This window comes from Apis cerana, linkage group LG9 (assembly GCF_029169275.1).
Source record: "Apis cerana isolate GH-2021 linkage group LG9, AcerK_1.0, whole genome shotgun sequence".
NCBI classification, from domain to species: Eukaryota; Metazoa; Arthropoda; class Insecta; order Hymenoptera; family Apidae; genus Apis; species Apis cerana.
Genome location: NC_083860.1, coordinates 5,663,762 through 5,688,454, shown reverse-complemented (window position 1 = coordinate 5,688,454; position 24,693 = coordinate 5,663,762). Strand labels below are relative to the sequence as shown.

Here is a 24,693-nt window from a genome sequence, read left to right as displayed (position 1 = left end):
TAAGTGAAAAAATATATATTATAGTAAATAAAATGATAGGAATTATTAAAGTTTTAATTCTTTAATAATTAATAATCTTTAAAATTTTTCCATTATATATACCTATATGTATAATTTTTTTTTATTGAAATCGAGAATTTAAAAATATATAAATATATTAAAAAATTATAATTATTCATAAAAATATATATAAAAAAAGATATAATAATAAATTTATTATTATTATTGATATATTTTTTTATGTTTGATTTTAAATATAATATTTAATTTTTTTAAATACAAGTTAATATTAAAATATTGCTATCTATTTAACAATCATAAAATACTATAAATATAAAAAATTGAAATATAGATTGAATAGAATTTAGCTAATAGCCATCGTTGTTCAAATAATCTTGATTTTAAATATATAACGTAATAAAAATAAATGTTCTCTTATATAATTAAAATAATAATTGTATAATATTGTTTATTTGTTGAAAAAATAATTATCATATCTAATCATATATCTTTTGTAATTTAATGTCTAAACATAACCTATAATAATAAATAATATTTGATAGAATTAAATGTGATTTCTTGTAATTTAAAAAACAATAAAAAAAGTATTAGAAATAATCGTGATAAAAGATTATAATTCTTTTATTTAAAAATAATAATTATTATATAATATAATATATATCAAAAATTATCTATATTATCTATTTTTTTATGATTTGTTTAAAATTTATGCAATTATTGATTTTTGTTACATAGATTTTAAAATGAAATATTCTACATCACCACCAGTAAGTAGGTGTAATTCTCCTGGTCCTAGTGAAACAAATTCAAATTTACCCATGCCAGTAACTTACAGGTACAAAATTATATTTCCAATTATGATACATTTCTTTAAAATTTAAGTATTATAAATTCATTTTAGGCAAGATTGTATGGGTGCAGCAACAAAATGTTACAAGTATTTAAGAAAATTATTAAAATTTGAACAAATGGATTTTGAATTCGCTTTATGGCAAATGATTTTTTTATTTATATCACCACAAAAAGTATATAGAAATTTTCAAAGTAGAAAACGTAAGTTATCTTATTACAAATAACATTATAATATATTGTAAAAATTATATTTTTTTTTGTAGAAACAAAATCTCAATTTGCAAGAGATGATCCTGCATTTTTGGTGTTATTAATGTGTTGTCTATGTATATCTTCTGTTGGTTTTACCATAGTTTTGGGATTAGGATTTCTTCAATTTATAAAATTATTATTTTATATGATATTTATTGATTATCTTGCAGCTGGTTTGATAGTAGCTACAATATTTTGGTAAATTAAAAGTTTTATTTTTATTACATTATTATAATAATGTTATATATATACAATATTATAAAATAAACGTTTCTGCTAATTTAAGGTTTATAACAAATCATTATTTAAGAATTGATAAAACTCAGGATGTAGAATGGGGTTATGCATTTGATATACATTTAAATGCATTTTTTCCACCTTTAATTATACTCCATATCGTACAATTATTTTTATACAAAGGTAAAATATCCGGTTTTTATTTTCCATTAATATTTTTTTGTATTGTTAAAATTTTTTTTGTATTATTTAATTTATATATAATTTTAAATATTTTCTTCTTTTGTTATTAATTCTATTGTTCCAGGTTTTATAAATTATGATACATTTTCATCACGATTTGTTGGAAACACAATCTGGTTAATAGCTGTTAGTTACTACATTTACATAACATTCTTAGGTTACACAAGTAAGTGTATAAAATTAATATTATTTATGTAATACATTATTAAAAAATTATAATGTTTTATAAAATTAAAAATTAAAAGAGTTATTATAAGTTAAAAAATTAATATATTTTTTAATATCTATTTTAGGTATGGAAATAATTCATAAGACACATATGATATTATCAACATTACCAATAATATTACTGATATACATTATGACATTATGTGCAGGAATTAACATTAGTCATTTAGTTATGGAATTTTATCATTATCGAGTTGTTTAAATAAAATTTATGCTTTTATTACAAAAATTTATTTTAAATTAATTTTGATACACATTTTTATATATTTTAAGATGATAATAATGAATAAATTATAATTATTGTATATTAATGTTGAAAATATTTATAGATTGAAAGATTTTTACTATTTAATAAAAAATTCTGTTTATTTATTTTATATTTTAAAACAAAATATATAAAAATATTAAAAATTTAATTTTATGATAATTTTATTATTATAGGATTTATATGTTAAATTAGAATTATTAATTTTTTTTATATAATATGTCTTCTAAATTGTTATATTATATAAATTATTTTATAATATCAAAATATTTCATTTTTAAAATTAAGTTATATTTATTACATATAAAATAAATAATATAAAGTATATTATAAAAATATTTTCTGAATACCTTTAATTCTTTGATTATTTAAAAATAATTATATAAATTCAAAGCTATTTATGATATAAATTTTATAGCTAAGCAAAAAACATGTATAGATATATTTATTAATAGTAATAATCAAAATCTAAAAATTAAAATCAAGAAATTAAAAATTTTAAGAAATACAAATGTTATAATATTCATTTTATATATTATTTTTTTATAAAAGTTTAGGTTGTCTTTTTAAAGTCGAAATATCTAAAATCTTACTGGGACAAGTTGTTCTAGGTATTTGATTAAATGGAAAATGTTGTAATGTTTTTAGATTACTTTTTGAATCTGTAACTTTTAAATCAACCTTTGGAGATCCATCATTTTTACCAATATCTGAGGAATAGGATAAAAATTTATTATTTCTTATTGCTATTTTATTGATTTAATTTAATTAAAATTATAATATTATAAAAAATTTTTATTTTTTTTACCTTCTACTTGAATATTATTTTTTCCTGGAAGTAGTTGATATCTTTCTAAATAACGCATTGTGGCAAAAGACATGTTTGTACCTTGAACATTGCTAACCATCAGATGCTGAAGAGATGAACTTTGTCTTTGTACTGCTAATTCAGCAAGTTGTTCATCAGTTAGATATTTTAAAGCTAATGCCTTCATATGCATACTTGTATTTGTTTCATTTATAGTACTTGTAGTTTGTGTCATATTTGTTTGGTAATCCAAACGCGGATAGAATGATAAATCAAATGCTTTCCTTTTAAATAAATTATTAAAGTTATTTATCATTTATAGAGAAAACAATTAAATCGAATATTAAAATTATAAAGAAATTATAAATTATAAATTAAAATTATAAAGAACATTCATCAATAAAAATAAAAAATAATAATAAAAAATAACAAATAAAAAAATCAATCAATACTCATCATAAAAGTGTTTCATGTAAGATATAAAAATTGTTTGATCAAAAATTTGAATTATTTGAAGATCATTTTAAATTTTTTTAAATAGCATTTCTATAAAGTGACTTTTTATATTTTTATAAAAAATTTTTATAAAATATTCATTAAAATTTTGATTAAACTATTTTTCATTATTATATTTTTTTCAATTTTTCATTATTATATTCATTATATAAATAAAATATAATAGAAAAACATTTTTTTTTGTACTATCAATCATTTAATAAATATATTTTAAATTATTATTAATAGATATTAATAAATTTTATATTCACATTATAGATTTAATTATTAAAATAATTTTAGTCTATTTTATATAAAATTAAAAAAAAATATACATAACATTTGAAGTAAAAAAATTACTTAAATTAAATTATATTATATATTACATTAATAAAATATAAATAAACAATTTCTTTAATATAGAATTTTTAAAAAAAGGTAAAACATACTTGTTGTTATTGTTTGATTCCTTTACTTCTGAATTTTCATGTAAACTAATTCCAAGCTTTTTGAGTTGTTCTAATGTAGCTACTTTTACAGTGTCTAATACTGTTTTATTTTCAATTTCATCTCGTTCATTTTGATTTATTTTTGTTTGTTTTTGTTGTTGATCATCTATAATGCAAGAATTTTGCAATAATTGATTTACTCGTCCAATAACATTATTGTAAAATGTCCAGCCCACTTTTGAACTATGTTTAACATGTTCGCTGTCATCATCACTAGAATATTCATTCATTTCAACATGAATACTAGGTTCTGGAGTAGGTGGTCTTTCATTTATCTTCAAATCATCACTATTTAAAATCAAACTATCTTCAATACTATTGATTTGTTTAAATCTAGAAATCTGTCCTTCTTTTTGATAATCATTATAATAACTAGATTTATTTACAAAGTTATTTGTTTGTATAGATTCATTATCTCGTATATTTTGTTTTTTATTTTGATCCATATTAATAAGAATATTTTCTTTAAATTTTCTATTTTTTTGAATATGATTTTCAGTATTTTCTGCATTTCTTTGTATCATTGATGTTTTTATAGTTTTATAATCTGTTTCTTCCTCTGCGGAATTTTTTAAATGTTTCTTTATTTTATTTTCAGTTTCATTTAATTTTGTTGTTATATTTTTACATAATTTTGGAGATTCAGATCTATGAATATGTGTTTCTCTTCGTACATCTACATATGCTTGTTTCTCTAAATCTTTTGTAGAAGTACTTGCATTTAAATTACTGCTTTGTTGTTGACTAGATGACATATAACTTTCTGAATCTTCAACTATATTTTCTAATTGTGCACTAGGTATTCGGGTAAAAGAATTCTTATATCTTCTTAATGATTCATTGGTGTCAAGACAAACACTATTACACATTTTAAAATTTTCTTGTTGGCTATCTTTTTTTTCATAATTTTCAATATCCATTGTAAAAGGATTATTTTGTACAGTAAATTCAAAACTTGTCATTACACCAATTGAAACTTTTTTTTCCATAAATGTTTTTTTCGATTGTGCATCTGTTAATATCAATTCATTTTGATTTATATTTTCATTTTCATTATAATTATCTTTTCTTTTATCTTTAAGAGCTTCTTTTTGATATATATTTCTTTTTGTATTTTCTGGTACAGTAACATAATTAGAAACATCTAAAATATTATTAGAATTCGCATATAATTGATCATGTTCTTGTGATTGAAATAAACAAGAACATTTTTTCTTTTCTCTTAAATTTTCTTCTTGCATTTTCAATAATCTATCTATTTGTATCTGTAAAGATTTAATTTGTTCATTTTGATTATTTATAATCTGTAATAAATTCTTTACTGTTTCTTGATTATCTGTATTGTGAGTAGAATATGGATGAAGTTGAGGAAATGAATACGAATTCATATTAAAATAAGGATACTGTCCTAAATAATGTGGTAATTGAAATTCACTTTGTTGCAATTTATTTGGATTAATAGATAAATTTTGTATATTTGATTCAGAAACTGAATCATTATATGGAACTTTCTGTTTAGAATTATTAGTTATCAGTTTTCTTTTGTGTAATGATGGAGAATATTCATTTTCATTAATAATATAATTATCAGCATTAATGCCAGGCTTATTAATATGTGACATAGCAGACATAGAATCTACTCTTTTTTCATTGTATTCTATATCCTGTTTTCTTTCTGTATGAGTTACATTATTCTCAGATATTTCATAATTATATTTATGAAAACAATCATCATTTTTTCTATTTATTTCTTTGCTTTGTGAAGAATTATAAATATCTGTTCTCAAAGTGTCATTTTTTTCTTTAGATTTATTTGAAGTATTTATAGTATTATCTTCTACTAAATAAGAATGTATGATGTAATTCTGTTTAGATTGTTCTTTATGATGAGGAATTGTATAAGAAGATGGATGTTTCCATGAAAAATTTTGTTCTTTCCAAGCTGCATATGATCCATTGACATTTAATGAAGAAGAACCATTATTTTTACATATTAAATTCTTAGGTTTTATAGATGGTGAATGGACATTTGTATTTTCTGTAGTTTTAAAACTCAAAGGTTTATCAAATATTAAAGAAACTTCAGGAACTGATGGCACCGTAAAACACTAAAATATTTATTAAGAACATAAGTTATTATATATATTATATATTATATAAGTTTAAAATGTTAAAATTGATTATATATATAATCAATTCTTTATTTAAAATATGCTATTTTTCAGATACTTTTCTAACTTTCAATAAATAAAAATTTTAATAAAATTTATTATCAACAAATTTATTATGTTCATTAATATTTATTCTTTATTAATAGTTATTGTAATTAAACTTTTATTTTATTTTTTATGAAATATTTATTAATATATAGACAAAATAAATAATTTTATTTTAAATTATAAAATATTATAAAAGATTTAGAAAGATAATTTGTTAATAATTACTTAGAAAAAAACTTACATCAAGTTTAGATGCAGGTTTTGGTGTAAGTCTTGGTTCCAATTCATCTTCATCATAACAAAACATATTTTAATCTAAATTAATAATTATAATTTATATATATTCACTTTTATAAAATTTTCATATATAAATAATATTTTTAAAGAAATATTATCTTATAATTAAAATTTCAAATTTTCAGTAATAATTTTATGAATTATTTATATTATTTTAATATATATTATTTCTTATAATAATATTTTATTTAAAATTCTATTCTACTGGAAACTCATTTCAAACAAATTGTATAATAAATGATTCGAAATAAAAGTATAGCCAACATAACATATATAGTAAATTCTAGTGAATAAAATATTTCATTAAATATTTTTTAAATATCTTTAGTAAATATTTATAAAAAATATATGCAACATTCATTATTCCTTAAATTTTTTAAACAATAAAAACAAAATAAATTTATTTTCTTTTAATATTTCAATTAAAAATAATATTATTAGATATTATATTACTAATTCAAATTTTTTTTATGTAAATTCTAATATAAATAATAAAATAATATATAATATACATATTTTATAAATGATTTGTATTATATAACATATATATTTCACATTTATAATTAATTATTTTGCGTAATTAAATAAAATTTAAAGACATTTTTATGAATTTTTAGGATTCATAAATAAGAAATTGATATTTTTTTTTATGCTGTAATAGAAAATATATAATTTTTTATTTATGGATAATTTATTATTTGCATATATTTAGATTATCGAAAAATTTAAAATACAATCAAATGAATACAATCTAATATGTTATATATAATATATATAAATATATGGATATTGGAATTTATATTGGAATTTAAGAAAAGAAAATATTTTTATTTTTGATAATTTTATCATTTTTGATGATTGAATTGAATGTAATTTTCATCGATCTAAATTGTAAAAAATTTTTCTGATTTTTTTATATAATCAATAATTTAATATATGAGAGATAAAATTTTATAAAATGATAGATCTATTATATATTTTATTTGTGATTATAGTTTCTTTGGAAGAAGTATTTCTTCTCTTCTCTTTTGTCTCTGTTTTATCAAGTGAGGATTAATTGGATATATGTGTATCAGTATGTATAGGATGATATTGATATATTGCACGGTGCACTACATTGGCAAATGACTGAAATTTTACCATTTAATATTAGACAAGATACAATAAAACAACTTTCTGATAAAATATATTTATCACTATTAATTAAGAAAAAAATTATTTCAAGAATGCTTCACAAACCCTATAGGAATACATATCAAGATCATTAGTGTGGCGTGGTATTCTAAATCTATGTCAGAGAGTTGTTTGACCTGTGATATCTTAGAATTTAGATATCGTCAATTCTGAAATCTATATCTGATATGTATCGAAGTTCAGCGAAATTTTATTTGTTATAGGTAATTATTATATTATTTAATGTCAAATTACACAATAGTAATGTGTACTATAATGAATTAATGACATATGTCTTATACGTGATATGGACTGTGATACTTTAATAAATTGTGAAATAAACAGATTAATCCTTCAATTTAAAATGCAAATAATATAGGAACAGCTCATAATCATGAATGTTATAGGTGGGCAGATTTTTTGTATTTATGTTCCACAAATATTTTCCACAATTCATTCATTGCAATTTCATTTTAATAGAGATATTTTATTATTTATTATTAAACATTGATTCTTGATATTAAACAAATATATATTTATAACAATTTATTTTTGTTTATTAGGTTATCATACTATTGTATTTTAATGTCTTAAAAAACAAAAGAAATTTATAATGTTCCTATTTTATACAATATATATTGTATTGTCAAAAAAGAAATTTTATCAACTGGAAGTTTAATATTCATAATATAAGGTTTGTAAAAAAAATATAAGTTTAATAAAAATATGAAAATTAGTTTATAAAATATCTTATATTTAATTGTTATTTGTATTTAACTATTTATGTTATGAATTTTTAGATTTTTTTCTCTTGTTATGGTGGCTGTGCAATTATTTAATCATCGGAATTTAATTAATCTTGAAATAAATATTTTTTTTGGATAAAAATATTAATGAGATATTTATAAAAGTATGAAATATTTATAAAAGTATATAATCAAAGATGGCAATAATTTATTTTTGTGCTTATATCCTTAATATTTGATAATCATTATAATGGTAAATACACATTTTAATTTAATTATATTTTTATATTAATAATGATTTAGATTAAGAAATGTTCAATATAAAATAAATAAAACTTTAGTATTTTTTTAAAATGTTTTCTTTTTTAAATAAATAAAAAAAAGTAAAAGATTAAATAATAAAAGAAAAATATTTATATTATTAATATTATTGATATTTAAAATTAACTAAAATTTAATTATTATATTTAGGATATATCATGACATGATTTTTTTGGATATTATAATTAATAAAAAATCTCTTCTCTTGAAGCAACATATAAAATAGAAAGATGGATAGTTCAGAATATGAGACTGTACGAAATATGACACTTTTATTTTTTCTGGAACTTCTTGTGGATAAAGGTGGTCCACGTACTTTACATGATTTAAGTTGTCAATTTGGAGCTAAAGGATTTACAAAAGAAATGCGCCAAATAGCTGGTGGATCACAAAGTGGCCTTAAAAAGTTTTTAGCTCAATATCCAATGCTTTTTATTATTAATGGTGATTATGTATCAGTAAATACTTTTCAACAAGTTGTAGAAGAAGAAAATGGATGTAAATTAGGAGGTAAACGCGATTATGCTCGAGAGGCTGTAGAATATTTTACAAATAAATTAATGCAGTATGGAATTGGTACAGAAGTACCAATAAAGAGTCTTTTAGGACATCGATCCCAAGCTTCTCCAGAAGTTAGACATATTTCTGGTCAACACTATAAAGAATTTAGAGATTTTCTTTTAAAATATCCTGATGCTTTTGTAGTTACTGAAGATAATGTAATGTTAAAACAATATGAAGGCATGAAAGCAGAACCTTTTGTAGAATTAGAACCAGATATACCTATAGATCCAGAAATTACTGCAAAATTATTAGATTTTCTTTGTGAATGCATTGAACAAAAGGGTCCAATTCTTGTAGATCAAATGTTTAATATAGTTAATGATAAATTTTCATACGAAAATTGGACTTCAATATTTAAAACACCACAGGATTTGTGTACATTTGTCAAAATGTTCCCAGATGCATTTCACGTTCAAAGTAATTTAGTAACATTAATTGGAAGACCTAAGTCTTCTACCATAGAAGGAAAAGCAAAAACAAGATTTACAAATTCTTCACGAAGTCAAAATAGTACTGCAAGTCAAACAAATTTAAATCAAATTATTCAATCAAGCAATACTCAAACATCTCAACAAATAATTAATTCAGAATCTACTAATATCAATATTACAAGCCAGATTAATAATATACAAAATTCTCATTTTCCATCAATTGAAAGCAATAATACTTCTCCGATAAGCTTGCAACAACAAACTTTAAAACAAAGAATAAATACACTTGTAATGAAGACTTTGGCAGATAATACAGAAAAGGATAGAAGTTTACAAACTATGCAAATGGGGGATGCTTGGAAACTAAAGGTATTGCAACAGACAAGAGTAATAGTAAATCCAAGAGAAAGTCTTCAAATCATAGAAGATATAATAAATCCTCGTAAACCTCCTTCTGATGGTAAAATTGTTATTTCATTTGATTGTGAAGGAATAAATTTAGGAGTTAAAGGACAATTGACACTTGTACAAATTGGAACTATGTCTGGTCAAGCATATGTATTTGATTTATTTGCTTGTCCTAATCTTGTACAAGCTGGAGGCCTTCAAAAACTTCTAGAACATAAAGATGTTATTAAAGTAAGGAAAAATATTAAAAACTCTACTCATATAAGTTTTGTATCATTTATATTTTATAAATTTGTTTATATTTTAATAATTTTATTTTAATTATTTTAGGTAATTCATGATTGTAGAAATGACAGTGTCAATTTGTACAGACAGTTTAAGATTATGTTGAATAATGTTTTTGATACACAGGTATTTGAATTATAATTATTAAAATTCCCCAAAAAAGTTTTGAAACATAAAATAAAAATATGATTGAAAGATAAATTATGTTTCTATTTGTAGGCAGCTCATGCTGTATTGCAGTTTCAAGAAACTGGAAAACCTGTATATAAAGTTAAAAATGTTAATTTGAATACACTATGTGATCATTATGGTGCTCCAAGTAATCCATTAAAAGAACAATTGAAAAATATTTATCGTAATAATCAAAGATATTGGTGTAGGCGTCCATTAACACGAGATATGCTCATTTATGCTAGTAGTGATGTTTTGAGTTTAGTTCCACAAATATATATTTCCATGTCTAGGTATATTGTTTAATCATATTTTATTTATTGAATGATTTTTTCAATACATTCAATATATGTAAAATAATAGTTATTTTTTACAATTATTTTAAAAACTAGAATAATTAAATTTTTTATTAAAGATATTTAAAATTGATTTAACAAATGAATAAAAAAAAATTTCATTAATTTTTAATTATACATATATAATTTTATCATATTTTCATCTAATTTCTTAATATATTCTAAATATATTCTAAAAAATACATAAAAATGGATATTTTTTATTAATTATAATTTTTTAATTTTAATATTATTAGACTCATAAAACCAGAAGTACAAGTTCTTTTTAATGAGTTGTGTGAGGAACAAATTCAATTACATATCAAACCTGCAGAAGTAAAAGCACGAAAAAAGCAACGAAAAGTGGAAACAGAAGTCGCAGATTTAAAAAAAAGAATGGAAGAAGCAACCACCAAAAATATTGTTTTAAGTAATCGTGAAATACGTCTTTTGCGTTATCTTGATCTTACTGAGGATGAAAAAGAGAAATTGAAAGGCAGTTACAAAGTTGCAAGAAAATTAGAAAAACTTGAAAATATGGGTCAAGATAAAGGAGAAAGTAGCGATGATGATGATGAAGATAAAATTGAAGATTCAGAATATCATAGTATGGAAAGTTATACTTCTGAAAATTCACATTCAGGTATAAATTTTTTTATTATTAATAATTTAATTTAATATTAATATTTAATTAGTTTAGTTTCACGATTACTATTATATATATTTATATATTTGTATTTATAGGTGGTATATTGTCACCAAGAAATTCTGATACACCAAGTCTTACAGAATCAATGCAAATGGTAGATGAAATTCTATCTGATGGACGAATGGATAGATTTGAAAAGATCGAAAAACTAGAAGCTATTCTTTCAGCTGTTACTGGTTCTGCAACTGATCAATTTTCCTCAAGCAGTGCAGATGTATCTCCAACAAAATGTGTATGTTCGTGTCAAGATAAAAATAAAAGTCCACAATCAGATCGTAATTCTCTGAATAGTGTGGCTTGCCAAACATATAGTACAGGTGATATAGTAATTACCAAAATATTTCTCACAGAAGAAGAAAAAGAACGTATAGATTTACTGAATTCGCCAAAAAAGTAGTATGTTTTAGTTATTGTGAAAGTGTTAAGAAAGGAAGTTGCCATTATTAGATTTTTACAAAAAAGAGAAATTAAAAAGAATTAGTTGAAAATTGATTTATTTTACATAATTTAAAAAATTGTAATATTGAACTGTAACAATCAGTTTTTTTCCAAATCTGATTCTGTAGTAATCAGAATTTAGGAAAAATTTGTTTTAATTAAAAAAATTTTAATATTGTAAAATATTTTTTTTAGATGATTATCTTTCTTTACAAGAATATAAGAAAGAAAAATCAAATTATGTATTTACTAACAAAAACTTGATAAAAAATTTTTTTGAATAATTTATGTTGCTCCTCAGGATTAAAATACTAATATTGTTCCTTTATATATAAAATATAAACATTTAAATACTTTAATGATATATTAAAAAAAATTTATTAATTTTTTAATAAATACAATTTATGTCATCATAAAGAATGGAATTACATTATATGTAGAAAAATTTAATTTTTTATGTAAAAATAAAGTGCTGCATTAAAATCACTGTCTAACATAATGAATGTTTCTTATAGATATATATTTAATATTTAATATTTTCAGTTTTATTGAAAAATATTTTTGATAATATTCATTTTTAAAATAAAAATATATGCAAAAATAAATATAAATATATATAATAATCATATTTTGGTATGTCTAATTTTTTTAAAATTATATTTGTTCCAAGTCCCAATATACCATTTATAATTAGAGAGAAAAAAAAATTTATTTTGTTTTTTAACTAATAGTAAATAGAATTTAAAAAATCTTCTTTATCAAAAATTAACAATTATAAAAAATTAATTGCAACAATTGCAAAAAGAACAAACAAATGTGATAATGTTAAGATTCAGTAAGTTAGTTCAGTAATTTAATGCAATACTTTTCAAAAAATATAAAATTTTTATTTAACTTTTATTTATACATTGGTTTATTTTTTAATTTTAAATTCTTATATTTAGATAAAATGCAAATAATATGTAATTGTTTTAGAAATGCTTGTTTAAAAGTTAAAAGTATTATGAAATATACAATCATGAAATTTTTTTCATTAAAATATTTAGGTGATGACAATTTTACAATATGAATAGTTTTTTATAAATACAAAATTATATGGATTTTATGAGACAGGCTATAATTATTTTCTTTATTATTGTGAAATGATTTTAAATACAGTTTTTTATTTTATAATATGCTCTTTAATAAAAGTATGCCTGTTAACATTATATTTATTATTATATACTGATGTAACATTTTTGTTCTCTTTTAAAATATAACATTGATCAATATAATTGTTAACAGTAATAATTAAATCAATAATTAATTCAGTTGTCTTATTTTTATTAATATATTTAAGTTATTTTAATTAAAAACATATTTTAAATTTTAAAAAATGATAAAACTTTTATCTAAAATAATAAATATTGTTGTTATTAACAATGATTAATTTATTGCATTAAAAATTGAAAAATGTGCATAATAAATTTTATGGAATAAATTAAACTGTTTTTTTATATGAAATGAATTATAAGTAAAAAATATTCCTGCATTTCATTTTTTATAACCCTTTAATTTAATAGAAAGATAATTATTTTAAATAATAATTTAAAACAATAAATTATTTTGCTTAATTGAAATAATATATAAATAATATATTTGTTTTGTTATATATAATCTATTATCTAAATAATTTTTATAATAATATTTAATTATCTTTTTAAATTATAAATATTAGATTAATATTAAAGATTTATCTCACATATCTTACTATTATTTAAATATAATAAAAAAATAATAGGTCTAGGTTATACATTTTAATAATTTTACCTATGAAATTTATTACATTTTTTTAAAATCAATTTTGCATTAATGTGTAAAGTTTTCAAATTAGTTTTTATTAATTTAAATATATCTTTTGAAATGAATCATAAATCTTTCTGTAAAATAATTATTAATATTCATATAATAATTTCTAAAAATGTGCATAATTAAAAACTTAATTTATATTTGATTTATATTTGATTTGTTTCATTTTAAGAAATTATATGTATAATAATTGTTATAATATTTTTATATATCTCATTATTTTTTGCATAATATATAAAATATCTTATATGTACGATTTATTACACAATTGTATCACTATAATGTATAATGTATAATGATACAAAAATATATAACAAATTTGAACGATCAAAATATAATTTGTTTTTGGAAATTCTGTTTTTTTACAAGTTAATGTTTGCATTTTATATATAATATTATAAGTCATTATTGTACAATATTTTATGCAATTCAATAAGATAACATTTGATCTTTAGGACCCCCACGAATTATAAGATATTTGATTGTTGTTTTGTATACAATATCATAACTTATAATACTATATGTATTTACATGTAGTTGTCTACATATATATAGTATGAATTATGGGCTATTAAAAATTACTTCGGAATTTGAAGCTACACACTTGTTGAATCTATTCTATAGTGCGTACGAAAGTCTATATTGGGTATAAAATTATTTTGATTGAAATTTATTTCTTTTTAGAATAATATTTTTAGAAGAAGAATCATGTCTAGTGGAAATTTAGGTGAATTAAATTCATAATTAAATTTAAATTAATAAAAGAAAATTAGAAAAAAATAAATAAAATTTAAATATTTATTATAAAATATTTAATATAATTTTTCAAACATAAAATAATAATTAATTTTCTAATTTTTTTAAATATTAAATGTTAATATATTGTTGTACTGTAATTATATTATTGTAATTATTATAGTTCTATTTATAAAAAATTATTTTTAGTATTATAATATTTTTGTTTTTATTTAATAAAATTTCATAAATAAAAAATATTAATAATAATAATATTTATTCTATTTTATAATATTTTATTTTTTATATAATTTATTATATAATTATCTTATTTTATTTTACATTTGCAGCATTATTAAGTGTCTCTGATAAAAGAAATCTTTTACCATTTGCTAAGAAATTGCATGAACTAGGTTTGACATTAGTTGCTTCTGGTGGAACAGCAAAATTTTTGAGAAATGCTGATCTTCCAGTAAAAGATGTTTCTGATATTACTGGTGCTCCTGAAATGCTTAATGGAAGAATTAAAACTCTTCATCCTGCTATTCATGCTGGTATGAATGAATTTATATATTTAAATTTATTTTTAATATTATTTATTTATTTATATTATATAGATGATATTATATAAGAACTTTTTTTATTTTATAGGTATATTAGCTAGATTCACAGAATCAGATCAACAAGATCTTTGTAAACAAAATTATGAACTTATTCAGCTTGTGGTATGTAACTTATATCCATTTGTAAATACAATTACAAAATTAGAAGTAAAGCTTGAAGATGCAATAGAAAACATAGATATTGGTGGAGTAACTTTATTACGAGCTGCTGCTAAAAATCATAATAGAGTAACAGTTATTTGTGATCCTAATGATTATGAAAAAGTTGAAAAAGAAATGCAATCTTCTATTAACAAAGATACCTCTTTGGAAACTAGGTATGTATATATATATATATATATTTTATTAAAATAAATTTTAGAGAAATAATTTATTCTATATTTTTAATAATTTCTCTCATATTTTTAGACAATTATTAGCAGTTAAAGCATTTACTCATACAGCAGAATATGATAATGCAATCTCAGATTATTTCCGTAAACAATATAGTAATAAAGTTTCTCAATTGACATTGAGATATGGAATGAATCCACATCAAAAACCTGCACAAATTTTTACAATTTTAGATAAATTACCATTAACAGTAGTAAATGGTTCCCCAGGTTTTATTAATCTCTGTGATGCATTAAATGGTTATCAATTAGTAAAAGAATTAAAAGTAGCTCTAAATTTACCAGCTGCAACATCTTTTAAGCATGTTAGTCCAGCTGGGGCAGCAGTTAGTGTGCCATTAAACATAGTACAAGCAAAATTATGTCAAGTAGATGACTTATTAGACCAACTTACACCATTAGCAACTGCTTATGCGCGTGCACGAGGAGCTGATAGAATGTCTAGTTTTGGAGATTTTATAGCATTATCAGATACATGTGATGAAGTTACTGCTAAAATTATATCTAGGTAATATATGTTATTAAAAAATGAAATGAATTATTTATATTTGTATAAAATTTTATAAGTAAATTTTTTGTATATAATTTTATATTATAATATATTTATAAAAAATTTTAGAGAGGTTTCTGATGGCATTATTGCACCTGATTATTCAGAAAATGCGCTCAAAATTTTAAAAAAGAAAAAAAATGGTGCATATTGTATACTTCAAATTGATCCAAATTATATGCCACCTCAAATGGAATATAGAGTTTTATTTGGATTAACTATGGAACAAAAACGTAATGATGCAATTATTGATAGAAATATATTTTCTAATATAGTAACCAAAAACTACACAACCATTTCTGATTCTGCTATGAGAGATTTAATCGTAGCTACTATTGCTTTAAAATATACACAAAGTAATTCAGTATGCTACGCAAAAGATGGACAAGTAATTGGAATTGGTGCAGGACAGCAATCAAGGATTCATTGTACAAGACTTGCTGGTGATAAAGCTGATAATTGGTATATTATACTTTCGATATTTGATGTTTATTAATATTATTGAATAATATAATGTAATATTATTTTAAGGTGGCTTCGACAGCATCCTAAAGTTATTAGTATGAAATTTAAGAAAAATGTAAAAAGAGCAGAAATTTCAAATGCTATTGATAATTATGTAAATGGATTTGTTGGAAAAGATATGGATGAAGCTTCATGGACAGCAATGTATGAGGAAGTGCCACAGAAACTCTCAGAAAGTGAAAGAATAGAATGGATAAAAAAAGCAAACAATATTGCTCTGAGTAGTGATGCTTTCTTTCCATTTAGAGATAATGTGGATAGAGCTAAATTAGTATGTAATTTAATTATTATATCATTTATTTTTAAAATCATTAATTAAAAAATTATTTAATTACAGAGTGGTGTTAAATATATTGCAAGTCCTTCTGGTTCTGTAAATGATGAAGCAATAATACAAGCTTGTGATGAACATAAAATAGTATTAATTCATACTAATCTAAGATTGTTCCATCACTAAATGATTATATTAAATTATAATTCAATATAATAGTATATTATTTTATTATATTAAAACAATATTCATTATAAAAACTATACCTATAATAAATAAAATATAAATTAATAACAAACTTATTAAAAATATTATTTTTTAATTTAAAAATATTCTTAATTTAAAAATATTTATAGATGTAATAATATATTATAATAATAATTATAATATTAAAAAAATATATTTTATTATAAAATAAAATTAATATATGTATATATGATAAAAAAATAAAATTATTAAAATAGAAAGAATGTGTTATTTGTCAATTGATTTTTTTTAATTTTAAATTTTATTTTTTAGGAATTTAAAACTAATTAATATATATTAATATTTATATTTTATGTGATATTAAATAATTTAAAATGATTCATATATAAAAAAAATAATTTATATAAATAAATATATATATATATAAAATAATAAAAATAATTGATAATGTAATAAAATAAGATGTAATATTGATTGAATATCAATGTGTATTGGATGTATGTATTGGATATATGTCTTCTGTAGGAAAACTGGTGCTGTGTTCAAACTTCGAACGATAAACAAAAGCGAATAAATTGCAAAAATGAGTAATTCAACTATTTCTGATCAATCACTCATGGACAAGTCTATGCGAAGTGTTTTCGGTAAGAAATATTGTTTAATGCTAAATTATTGTTATTAATAAATACATTGCATAACCTTCAAATATTCATGATGTTTTTTAATAGTCGGGAATATCCCGTACGAAGCTACGGAAGAAAATTTAAAGGATATTTTTAGTGAAGTTGGACCAGTGCTTTCATTTAAGTAAGTTAATTATGCATTCGAAATATTACTAATTATTAATGAAATAATTATTTTTTATAATTATAACCTTATAAATAAATTTTAATTTAATTTTAATTTTTTATTTATTATTTATTAAACAAATTTTTTAAAATTTATATATTTAATATGTAAAAAAAAAATATAAGAAAATAATATATTAATATATAAAAATTTAAGATATTTATTTAAATATAATATTTTGTTTTAATATTAAATACTTATTTTTGTTTCAAATAGAATATATATTCATAATATTTTTTTTCTGTATTATTATTTTCTTCTACATATATATTTAAAGTTAAAAGTTAATTTATCATAAATTTTTAATTGATTTAATTAGATTAGTATTTGATCGGGAAACAGGCAAACCTAAAGGATATGGCTTTTGTGAATATAAAGATCAAGAAACAGCTCTTAGTGCTATGAGAAATTTAAATGGTTATGAAATTGGTGGAAGAACATTAAGAGTTGATAATGCATGTACAGAAAAAAGTCGAATGGAAATGCAAAGTCTTTTACAAGGACAAAATACTGAAAATCCTTATGGAGAAGCAGTACAATCAGATAAAGCTCCAGAAGCTATAAGTAAAGCTGTTGCATCTTTACCACCTGAGCAAATGTTTGAACTTATGAAACAAATGAAACTTTGTGTACAAAATAATCCAAATGAGGCACGTCAGATGTTGCTTCAAAATCCTCAATTAGCATATGCTCTATTACAAGCTCAGGTAGTAATGAGAATAGTGGATCCCCATACAGCAGTTAATATGTTACATAAAGCAAATCCAATCCCAGGTGTATTAACACCTTCTGATAAACCAAATGTACATTCAGTTGCACCCCGAATTGAAGAACCATGGGCACCTACACGTCCAGCGACAGTTACTAATCCTCCAGCGTCTATTTTTGCTGGTAAGAACAGAATTTTAATTTTATTTATTTGAATTTAGATAAACTTTTAATATCAAAATGGTTAGGATAAATGTATTTATTTATTTTCATTTATTTTTTCCTTAATGATTATTTCGTAGTATTTACAATAATAATATATAATAATATTTTATAATAGAATAAAACTTATTTAATTAAACATATTTATAATGTAAAAACATAATATTTTATAATAGGACAAGATGTTGATTTACGCACATTGGACAGACAAATGGATCCACGTTTAGCTAGAATGGATCAAGATTTAAGAGGACCACAACAAGTACAACCAACACCTGTTAGTTCATCTTCAGTTGTATCTGCCAATACTGATCCTAGAGGAATTAACACATTTAATATTTCAGACAAGTTAGTATTTCTTTCATGTTAAAAAAAAATCTTTAATTAATGTATCTTAAGAATATATTCTTTTTTACAGCACACTTCCTGTTGAAGGAGTTGAGAGGTTCTACAATTACTTTAGACAACATAAAATCGAAATATTTAAAATGTTCTAAAAGCGTGTAATTTTTTTCAGTTTCTGTCGTGATCCAAGAACAGATAGATTTGGTAGAGATCCAAGAGATCCCAGAGATCCAAGAATGCCTATTGATCCTAGAATTACAAAAGCTAATCGTAAGTTTTTCAAAGAATCTGTTTTTTTATTTTTTATAATATAATTATAAATTTAATTGATTCTTTATATTATTTATTTAATCAAATTAGCTTGATAATTCGATTTTTTAGCACCAGTACCAGTTGCACCACCAGTGGTGCCAAGACCTGTTGTTGCACCTACTGGTCAATCTTCAAATGTTGCTACAGCTAGTGTAGCAACTCCTGTTACTTCATTGACTACATCAACTACATCCGCAACATCAAGACTTATGGCAGGCATGTCTCCAGCAGGAAATATACCGAGTGGAGCATCTGATCAAGAAAAGGTATTTAAAACGAAGTGATGTATAAATATCAGTCAAATTTATATAAAAATGTATAAAATTTCATATTATTCTTAGATACATAGAAAATAACTAAACATGAAAATAATTATTAATTTCATTGTAGGCGGCTTTAATAATGCAAGTATTACAATTATCGGACGAACAAATTGCTATGTTACCACCTGAACAAAGGCAAAGTATCTTATTATTAAAAGAACAAATTGCTAAAAGTGCACAACGTTAATACTTTTAGTAATTCTTTGCTTTTTATAATAATAAACATTTAAATTCTTGTAAAAATATTTTACTCTTTGTAAAAATCGTAATAGTTTAATATATAAACTTATTTCGATATGAGCAAGTTTAAAAAAAAATTTTTTTGATATTAATAATAATATAATAAAACAGAAAATAATATCACAAGAATGAACTGAACATAAAATTACACTGAAACTTAATAATTTTATATTAACTTATCATTATAAATATCAGAAATAAACATGTATTATTATTTAAGAATGTGGATTGTCAATTTAATTTTTTTTAATTTCAAATAAACCTTCTTCAATAAGAGTATTATATATGATATTTTCAAATTTTTCGTCTTCGTATAATTCAACGCTCATATATTCTTTATCGATTTCCTAAAATGATAAATTCTATTATTTATCATTGATTAGTAAATAACAGTAAAACAACATATAATAATATATATATTTATATTATAATGCCTTACTTTAATTTTAGCTAAAACACTTCTATTATAAATTTTTTGTTGAAATTGAGATACTAATTCGTTGTAATCTGCTGTAGAGGCAACTTTAATATTCCATAATTTACACTTTATTGCAATAGAGGGTAAGTCCATCCATTCTTCTTTTAAAATATGTAATTCACATCTTGTAAACAAAAAGATTTTTATATTAAAATATAATATATTAATATTATAAAATAGATAAATATTACTTACTCTTGAGAATTTATTTTTCTATATTCATCATTACCATAATCAACATAAAGCAACTTAATTACAATGTTATCCGAATTTACAATAGGTTCTGATTCTGTTATTAAACATCGGTACCAAAGATCATCATTGAATTTTGCACAACATGGCGTATCTATAAACAGATTTAGATTTATTTTAGTTTAGAAAATGCATAAAAATATAAAGCCAATTATTTGTTATTTAATTCTTTTGCCATTTCAATTTGAATTAAGAATAATTTTTTGCTTTAAATAATTATTATGAATAATACTTACTAGGTATAAAGTTTGTAATCAATGGTTGTTTGTAAGCATTTTCTTGCAAATCATTCATTAAAAGTTTATATTGTGTATAATATTCATTTAAAGTCTGGAATGTAATTTTCAATATTTAAAATATAATGAAAAAATTAAATATATGAATGTATATATGAAATGTGTATATGAACATTTTATTACATACTATAGAGTGGGAATTTTCTTTTAATTGAGCATAAAATTTAGTAGGACTAATACTGCAACATAATTCTATTTCAATATAATCTATATCTTTTGGTATATTTACAAATTTATAATTCATTGCAAGATTTTCTTCAGAAACAATGTTAGGAGTTGAAGTAATTATTTCATTTTTTAATTTACATAATGATATATTTTCAACATCTGTGATAGTATCATTTTCATTTTCATTTACAACATTTGTAAGTGGAAGTAATATAGAATTTCCTCTAATAATTGGATCTTTTATTATATCATCATCTGAGCAAAGCGATCTTGAGTTTTCTGTAACAACATCTGAGGTAATAATTGTAAATATACTATTTTCGGATATAGTAATTTCAATATTGGGATTAATATTCATATTCCATTTATTGATAAGAAATGCAATTAAATCACTTTTTTCATTACATTGTCTGTTTGGCAATATGGTTAAAGAAATCTGCAAAATGCAACAAATATTATAATAAAGTAAAAAATACATTAAATAATTAAAAATAAAATTCAATTATTATATCATTTAAAATATTATAATTTATTCTATAAAATCTTACAAACATTAATTTCATTGATAAATAAAGTTTTATTTTTTATTACTTACAATAAGATGTGTTTTAGTTTTATTTAAGACTGTCACTTCACATTCTTGTTCAATGAGAAGACTGTGAATTCTATCTAAATCTTCTGTCATCCATGTTCCATTTCCCTATTGGAGAAATAGAGTCAATAAAAAATTCTAGAATACATTAATTGATTGATAATATATAAAGATATTTAAACCACTTACTGGATTTAAACCATAAATTACACATTTTGTGCATTGAATTGGTATATCTTCTAAAATAACTTTTTTTTTTAAAGTTCCAATTGTACATTCTTCAATGTTTCCATAATCTATAAATTCCACCTATAATAAATAATTTTTATATTATTATAATACTTTTATTTATATTATTATAAAAATGTAAATTTATAATTAAATAATTTTATTTACATCAATTATATTATTTTCTCGAATTTCTACTACTTTTCCTCGATACCATTTTTTATTTGCATGATATTGTGCAATGCATAAATCTCCTACAGCCCATACAGTATCACAAGATTCAATTGGACAATTTTTATATAGTTTTTCTAATTTTAATTCTATATATTGTAATATTTTAACATCTAGAGAAAAATCAATAAAAATTGTAAGAATTATAAAGAAAAAACGTAATAAAATGTAAATATATTTATATATTTAAAATATATTACTAAATTTCTAAAATTATTTTTTATTATTAGAAATTTATTGAAGTATTTTTAAAAAATTATTTTAAAAGTTATACTTTGTGTTTTAGAATGAAGATACAAGAAGCCATTATTATCAATATATGTCGGTATAGCAATAAATGTATCTTCCTCTATTGTTTTTACTGGTAACCAAGATGATAATTTTGGAAGTGATGGAATGTTATCAAGTATTTTTTCCATATTGGTACAATTTTGACTATCAGAATCAGAATCTGAATAATGTAATACTGTGTCCCATATCATTTTATCGGTAATGGGATCGCAAATGTCATCATTAATTTGAAACCATTTCACATTTGACTCATATTTCGTTAATCTTTCTAATTTTTTTACTAATTGTCGTTTTAATTCAATTGCTAAAATTTTATCTCTTTTTTTTGCATATCTAAAAAGTTTTTTAAGTATTAATAAAATATTAAATTGAAACATCATTTTAAAAAATATTTTGAAATAATTTCATACTCTTTTACAGGCAATGCTACACCATCTTCGACTAACATTCTATTGACAGAATTAATTTCGTGTCTTGTTGGTGCTAATGGTCCGTCCATTTTTACTTGTTTAATCCACAATTCAACTGGTATTGCGGAGTCTTCTGTTTCTTCTTCTTCCTAAAATAATAAACAACAATAATAAACAATAAAAAATATATAAACAACAATTATGATTTGAAGAGATATAAATAAAATATAAATAATAATTTTATCAAGATGTATAATATTGATAAAATATTCAATATATTGATAAAATATTTATATTTTTCATTCCAGAACATTAGTTAAATATCAAATTTAAAAATGTTATATTATTACAATGACTGTATTAGATATAATCATTAGATATATAGTAATAAATATTAAAATAATGTTAATAATTAATATTAATATAATGTTTACCAATTTAGATATATAAAACTTAGAATTCTGATTGTTGTTTATAATTTCGTGCAATTTCTCACAAGACAATGATGGCCACGTAGAGGATCCTCCGCATGGCAATATACCTGTTAGCTTTATTTTAAAAACGTATGTTGGTATTTTAGAAAACCATGGGTACAATGATTGTATGTCATTAATTGAGACAGTTTCTTCAATTCCTATGTCATATAAAAATACGACTACTTTATTGTCGATCTTTATATCAATGATTTTACCACGATAGTACATGTCACTTCTTGCAAAATAAACTGCACAAGCAGAATCCTTGTTCCAAACGTCTCGTTTCGCGGGACGATACTTATTATAAAATTCTTGCATTTGTTTCATCATTTTTTCTACATCACTTTGATCACAAGTGGCATCAGAAACGTAAATACTGTCCGGAGATAATACTTGGTGTATAAGAACACATACTTTGAAAGGATCTTCATTTTCGTCTACATTTTTGGTTTTTGTATTTAAATTTATCGGATCATCATAAAGTTCACCTGGTAATTCTGTACAACTAGCACTTTTTCTAAATTTATTTTTTTTACTTTCAGATTTTTTATTCATACTTGTACTGAGTGAACTGTGACATAAAACGAAAAAAAATTGTATATATGAATATATTATATGTATTTTATTATATTTTTTTGTATTTCTATTTAATAAATTGATTTTAATAAATTTAAGAAGAATCAAAAAAAGAATAATGTAAAGTGAAAAAATGAAAAAGATGATGTAAAGGGATAGAAAGAAAGAATTCGAAACTTTAACGATTTATAATATTAATGGAGAAAAATAAAAAATATTATAAATCTCAATATCAATAGTTTTAGTATAAAACTGATATAACTTTTTATGTTATGAATATTTAAATAGATCATTGTTTTTAAATGATTCTATTAAAAAATTAAATTAAAAATAAATTAAAATTAAATATAAAAAAATTTTGTTTATATTTAATGTGTTGCGAGAAAATTCACTAGTACATTCGCGAAAAAAAAATGTAGTGTTACATTATAGTGTTTACATTTTTAATAATCGACAAAGTACGATTTCAAATATTCGTAAATACTAAAAATTAATTAATTGATGGTAAGACTATTGATATAGTTTTTGATTTTTCTAA

General features: G+C 21.1%; 6 protein-coding genes across 14 annotated transcripts in view; 4 read left to right on the top strand and 2 right to left on the bottom strand.

The window, feature by feature from the left end:
- Positions 1-22: 22 nt before the first annotated feature.
- LOC107995942 (protein unc-50 homolog) lies at positions 23-2,062 on the top strand. 3 transcript variants are annotated; one of them, XM_062079133.1, is made up of 7 exons: positions 23-414; positions 757-856; positions 923-1,074; positions 1,137-1,323; positions 1,412-1,545; positions 1,670-1,771; positions 1,899-2,062. In XM_062079133.1, the coding sequence occupies exons 2-7, from the start codon at positions 765-767 to the stop codon at positions 2,033-2,035; spliced, it is 804 nt and encodes a 267-aa protein (XP_061935117.1). In that variant the 5' UTR covers positions 23-414; positions 757-764; the 3' UTR covers positions 2,036-2,062. The 3 variants fall into 3 exon arrangements, with proteins under 3 accessions (XP_061935117.1, XP_016909253.1, XP_016909341.1); XM_017053764.3 differs by lacking the exon at positions 23-414 and adding an exon at positions 579-605; XM_017053852.3 differs by lacking the exon at positions 23-414 and having other exon boundaries at positions 616-856; positions 904-1,074.
- Positions 1,411-6,674, bottom strand: LOC108003793 (homeobox protein 9-like). The gene is made up of 4 exons (XM_062079118.1): positions 6,371-6,674; positions 3,851-6,018; positions 2,907-3,190; positions 1,411-2,808 (listed from the first exon to the last, which is right to left on the bottom strand). Exons 1-4 carry the CDS (start codon positions 6,434-6,436, stop codon positions 2,642-2,644), a joined length of 2,685 nt encoding a protein of 894 aa, XP_061935102.1. The 5' UTR covers positions 6,437-6,674; the 3' UTR covers positions 1,411-2,641.
- Positions 6,675-7,465: 791 nt separating this feature from the next.
- LOC107993360 (egalitarian protein homolog) lies at positions 7,466-12,043 on the top strand. Of its 3 annotated transcripts, none has more exons than XM_062079102.1 (8): positions 7,466-7,823; positions 8,163-8,293; positions 8,400-8,598; positions 8,878-10,300; positions 10,400-10,480; positions 10,574-10,818; positions 11,118-11,503; positions 11,605-12,043. In XM_062079102.1, exons 4-8 carry the CDS (start codon positions 8,897-8,899, stop codon positions 11,964-11,966), a joined length of 2,478 nt encoding a protein of 825 aa, XP_061935086.1. In that variant the 5' UTR covers positions 7,466-7,823; positions 8,163-8,293; positions 8,400-8,598; positions 8,878-8,896; the 3' UTR covers positions 11,967-12,043. The 3 variants fall into 3 exon arrangements, with proteins under 3 accessions (XP_061935086.1, XP_061935085.1, XP_016905241.1); XM_062079101.1 differs by having other exon boundaries at positions 7,467-7,823; positions 8,817-10,300; XM_017049752.3 differs by having other exon boundaries at positions 7,467-8,006; positions 8,817-10,300.
- Positions 12,044-12,153: 110 nt separating this feature from the next.
- Positions 12,154-17,249, top strand: LOC107993741 (bifunctional purine biosynthesis protein ATIC). Its single transcript, XM_062079107.1, has 7 exons — positions 12,154-14,582; positions 14,941-15,144; positions 15,242-15,530; positions 15,622-16,113; positions 16,225-16,617; positions 16,687-16,951; positions 17,018-17,249. Exons 1-7 carry the CDS (start codon positions 14,564-14,566, stop codon positions 17,135-17,137), a joined length of 1,782 nt encoding a protein of 593 aa, XP_061935091.1. The 5' UTR covers positions 12,154-14,563; the 3' UTR covers positions 17,138-17,249.
- A 380-nt stretch (positions 17,250-17,629) lies between these two features.
- Positions 17,630-20,379, top strand: LOC108004234 (cleavage stimulation factor subunit 2). 3 transcript variants are annotated; one of them, XM_017066996.2, is made up of 8 exons: positions 17,641-17,802; positions 17,887-17,965; positions 18,327-18,898; positions 19,114-19,285; positions 19,356-19,382; positions 19,455-19,552; positions 19,664-19,860; positions 19,985-20,379. In XM_017066996.2, the coding sequence occupies exons 1-8, from the start codon at positions 17,742-17,744 to the stop codon at positions 20,102-20,104; spliced, it is 1,326 nt and encodes a 441-aa protein (XP_016922485.1). In that variant the 5' UTR covers positions 17,641-17,741; the 3' UTR covers positions 20,105-20,379. The 3 variants fall into 3 exon arrangements, with proteins under 3 accessions (XP_016922489.1, XP_016922485.1, XP_016922497.1); XM_017067000.3 differs by lacking the exon at positions 19,356-19,382 and having other exon boundaries at positions 17,630-17,802; XM_017067008.2 differs by lacking the exon at positions 17,641-17,802 and having other exon boundaries at positions 17,886-17,965; positions 18,350-18,898.
- Positions 18,960-24,693, bottom strand: part of LOC108004218 (RING finger protein 17) — a 192,527-nt gene continuing 186,793 nt past the window's right edge. For 2 of the 3 annotated variants that reach the window (XM_062079100.1, XM_017066964.3), the window contains exons 17-27: positions 23,538-24,150; positions 23,104-23,252; positions 22,677-23,026; positions 22,340-22,515; positions 22,133-22,252; positions 21,947-22,051; positions 21,311-21,787; positions 21,124-21,217; positions 20,831-20,981; positions 20,597-20,759; positions 18,960-20,504 (exon numbers count right to left, since the gene is read on the bottom strand). In XM_062079100.1, the coding sequence (XP_061935084.1) occupies positions 20,394-20,504; positions 20,597-20,759; positions 20,831-20,981; positions 21,124-21,217; positions 21,311-21,787; positions 21,947-22,051; positions 22,133-22,252; positions 22,340-22,515; positions 22,677-23,026; positions 23,104-23,252; positions 23,538-24,150 (2,509 nt within the window). In that variant the 3' untranslated portion in view covers positions 18,960-20,393. Of the gene's footprint in view, positions 20,520-20,596; positions 20,760-20,830; positions 20,982-21,123; positions 21,218-21,310; positions 21,788-21,946; positions 22,052-22,132; positions 22,253-22,339; positions 22,516-22,676; positions 23,027-23,103; positions 23,253-23,537; positions 24,151-24,693 lie in introns of all 3 variants that reach the window. The other variant, XM_028668258.2, reaches the window with a different exon arrangement.

Excerpts from the sequence above, each read along its gene's own strand:
- LOC107995942 (XM_062079133.1), top strand. The coding sequence starts at position 765 with ATGAAATATTCTACATCACCACCAGTAAGTAGGTGTAATTCTCCTGGT. Across the intron at positions 1,546-1,669 it reads ACAATTATTTTTATACAAAG|GTTTTATAAATTATGATACA; the intron begins GTAAAATATCCG and ends CTATTGTTCCAG. Across the intron at positions 1,772-1,898 it reads AACATTCTTAGGTTACACAA|GTATGGAAATAATTCATAAG; the intron begins GTAAGTGTATAA and ends TATCTATTTTAG.
- LOC108003793 (XM_062079118.1), bottom strand. The coding sequence starts at position 6,436 with ATGTTTTGTTATGATGAAGATGAATTGGAACCAAGACTTACACCAAAA. Across the intron at positions 6,019-6,370 it reads AACCTGCATCTAAACTTGAT|TGTTTTACGGTGCCATCAGT; the intron begins GTAAGTTTTTTT and ends TAAATATTTTAG. Across the intron at positions 2,809-2,906 it reads AAATAATATTCAAGTAGAAG|ATATTGGTAAAAATGATGGA; the intron begins GTAAAAAAAATA and ends CCTATTCCTCAG.
- LOC107993360 (XM_062079102.1), top strand. The coding sequence starts at position 8,897 with ATGGATAGTTCAGAATATGAGACTGTACGAAATATGACACTTTTATTT. Across the intron at positions 10,481-10,573 it reads ATAATGTTTTTGATACACAG|GCAGCTCATGCTGTATTGCA; the intron begins GTATTTGAATTA and ends TTCTATTTGTAG. Across the intron at positions 11,504-11,604 it reads TTCTGAAAATTCACATTCAG|GTGGTATATTGTCACCAAGA; the intron begins GTATAAATTTTT and ends TTGTATTTATAG.
- LOC107993741 (XM_062079107.1), top strand. Across the intron at positions 15,531-15,621 it reads GATACCTCTTTGGAAACTAG|ACAATTATTAGCAGTTAAAG; the intron begins GTATGTATATAT and ends TCATATTTTTAG. Across the intron at positions 16,114-16,224 it reads ACTGCTAAAATTATATCTAG|AGAGGTTTCTGATGGCATTA; the intron begins GTAATATATGTT and ends AAAAAATTTTAG.
- LOC108004234 (XM_017066996.2), top strand. The coding sequence starts at position 17,742 with ATGAGTAATTCAACTATTTCTGATCAATCACTCATGGACAAGTCTATG. Across the intron at positions 18,899-19,113 it reads TCCAGCGTCTATTTTTGCTG|GACAAGATGTTGATTTACGC; the intron begins GTAAGAACAGAA and ends ATTTTATAATAG. Across the intron at positions 19,861-19,984 it reads GAGCATCTGATCAAGAAAAG|GCGGCTTTAATAATGCAAGT; the intron begins GTATTTAAAACG and ends ATTTCATTGTAG.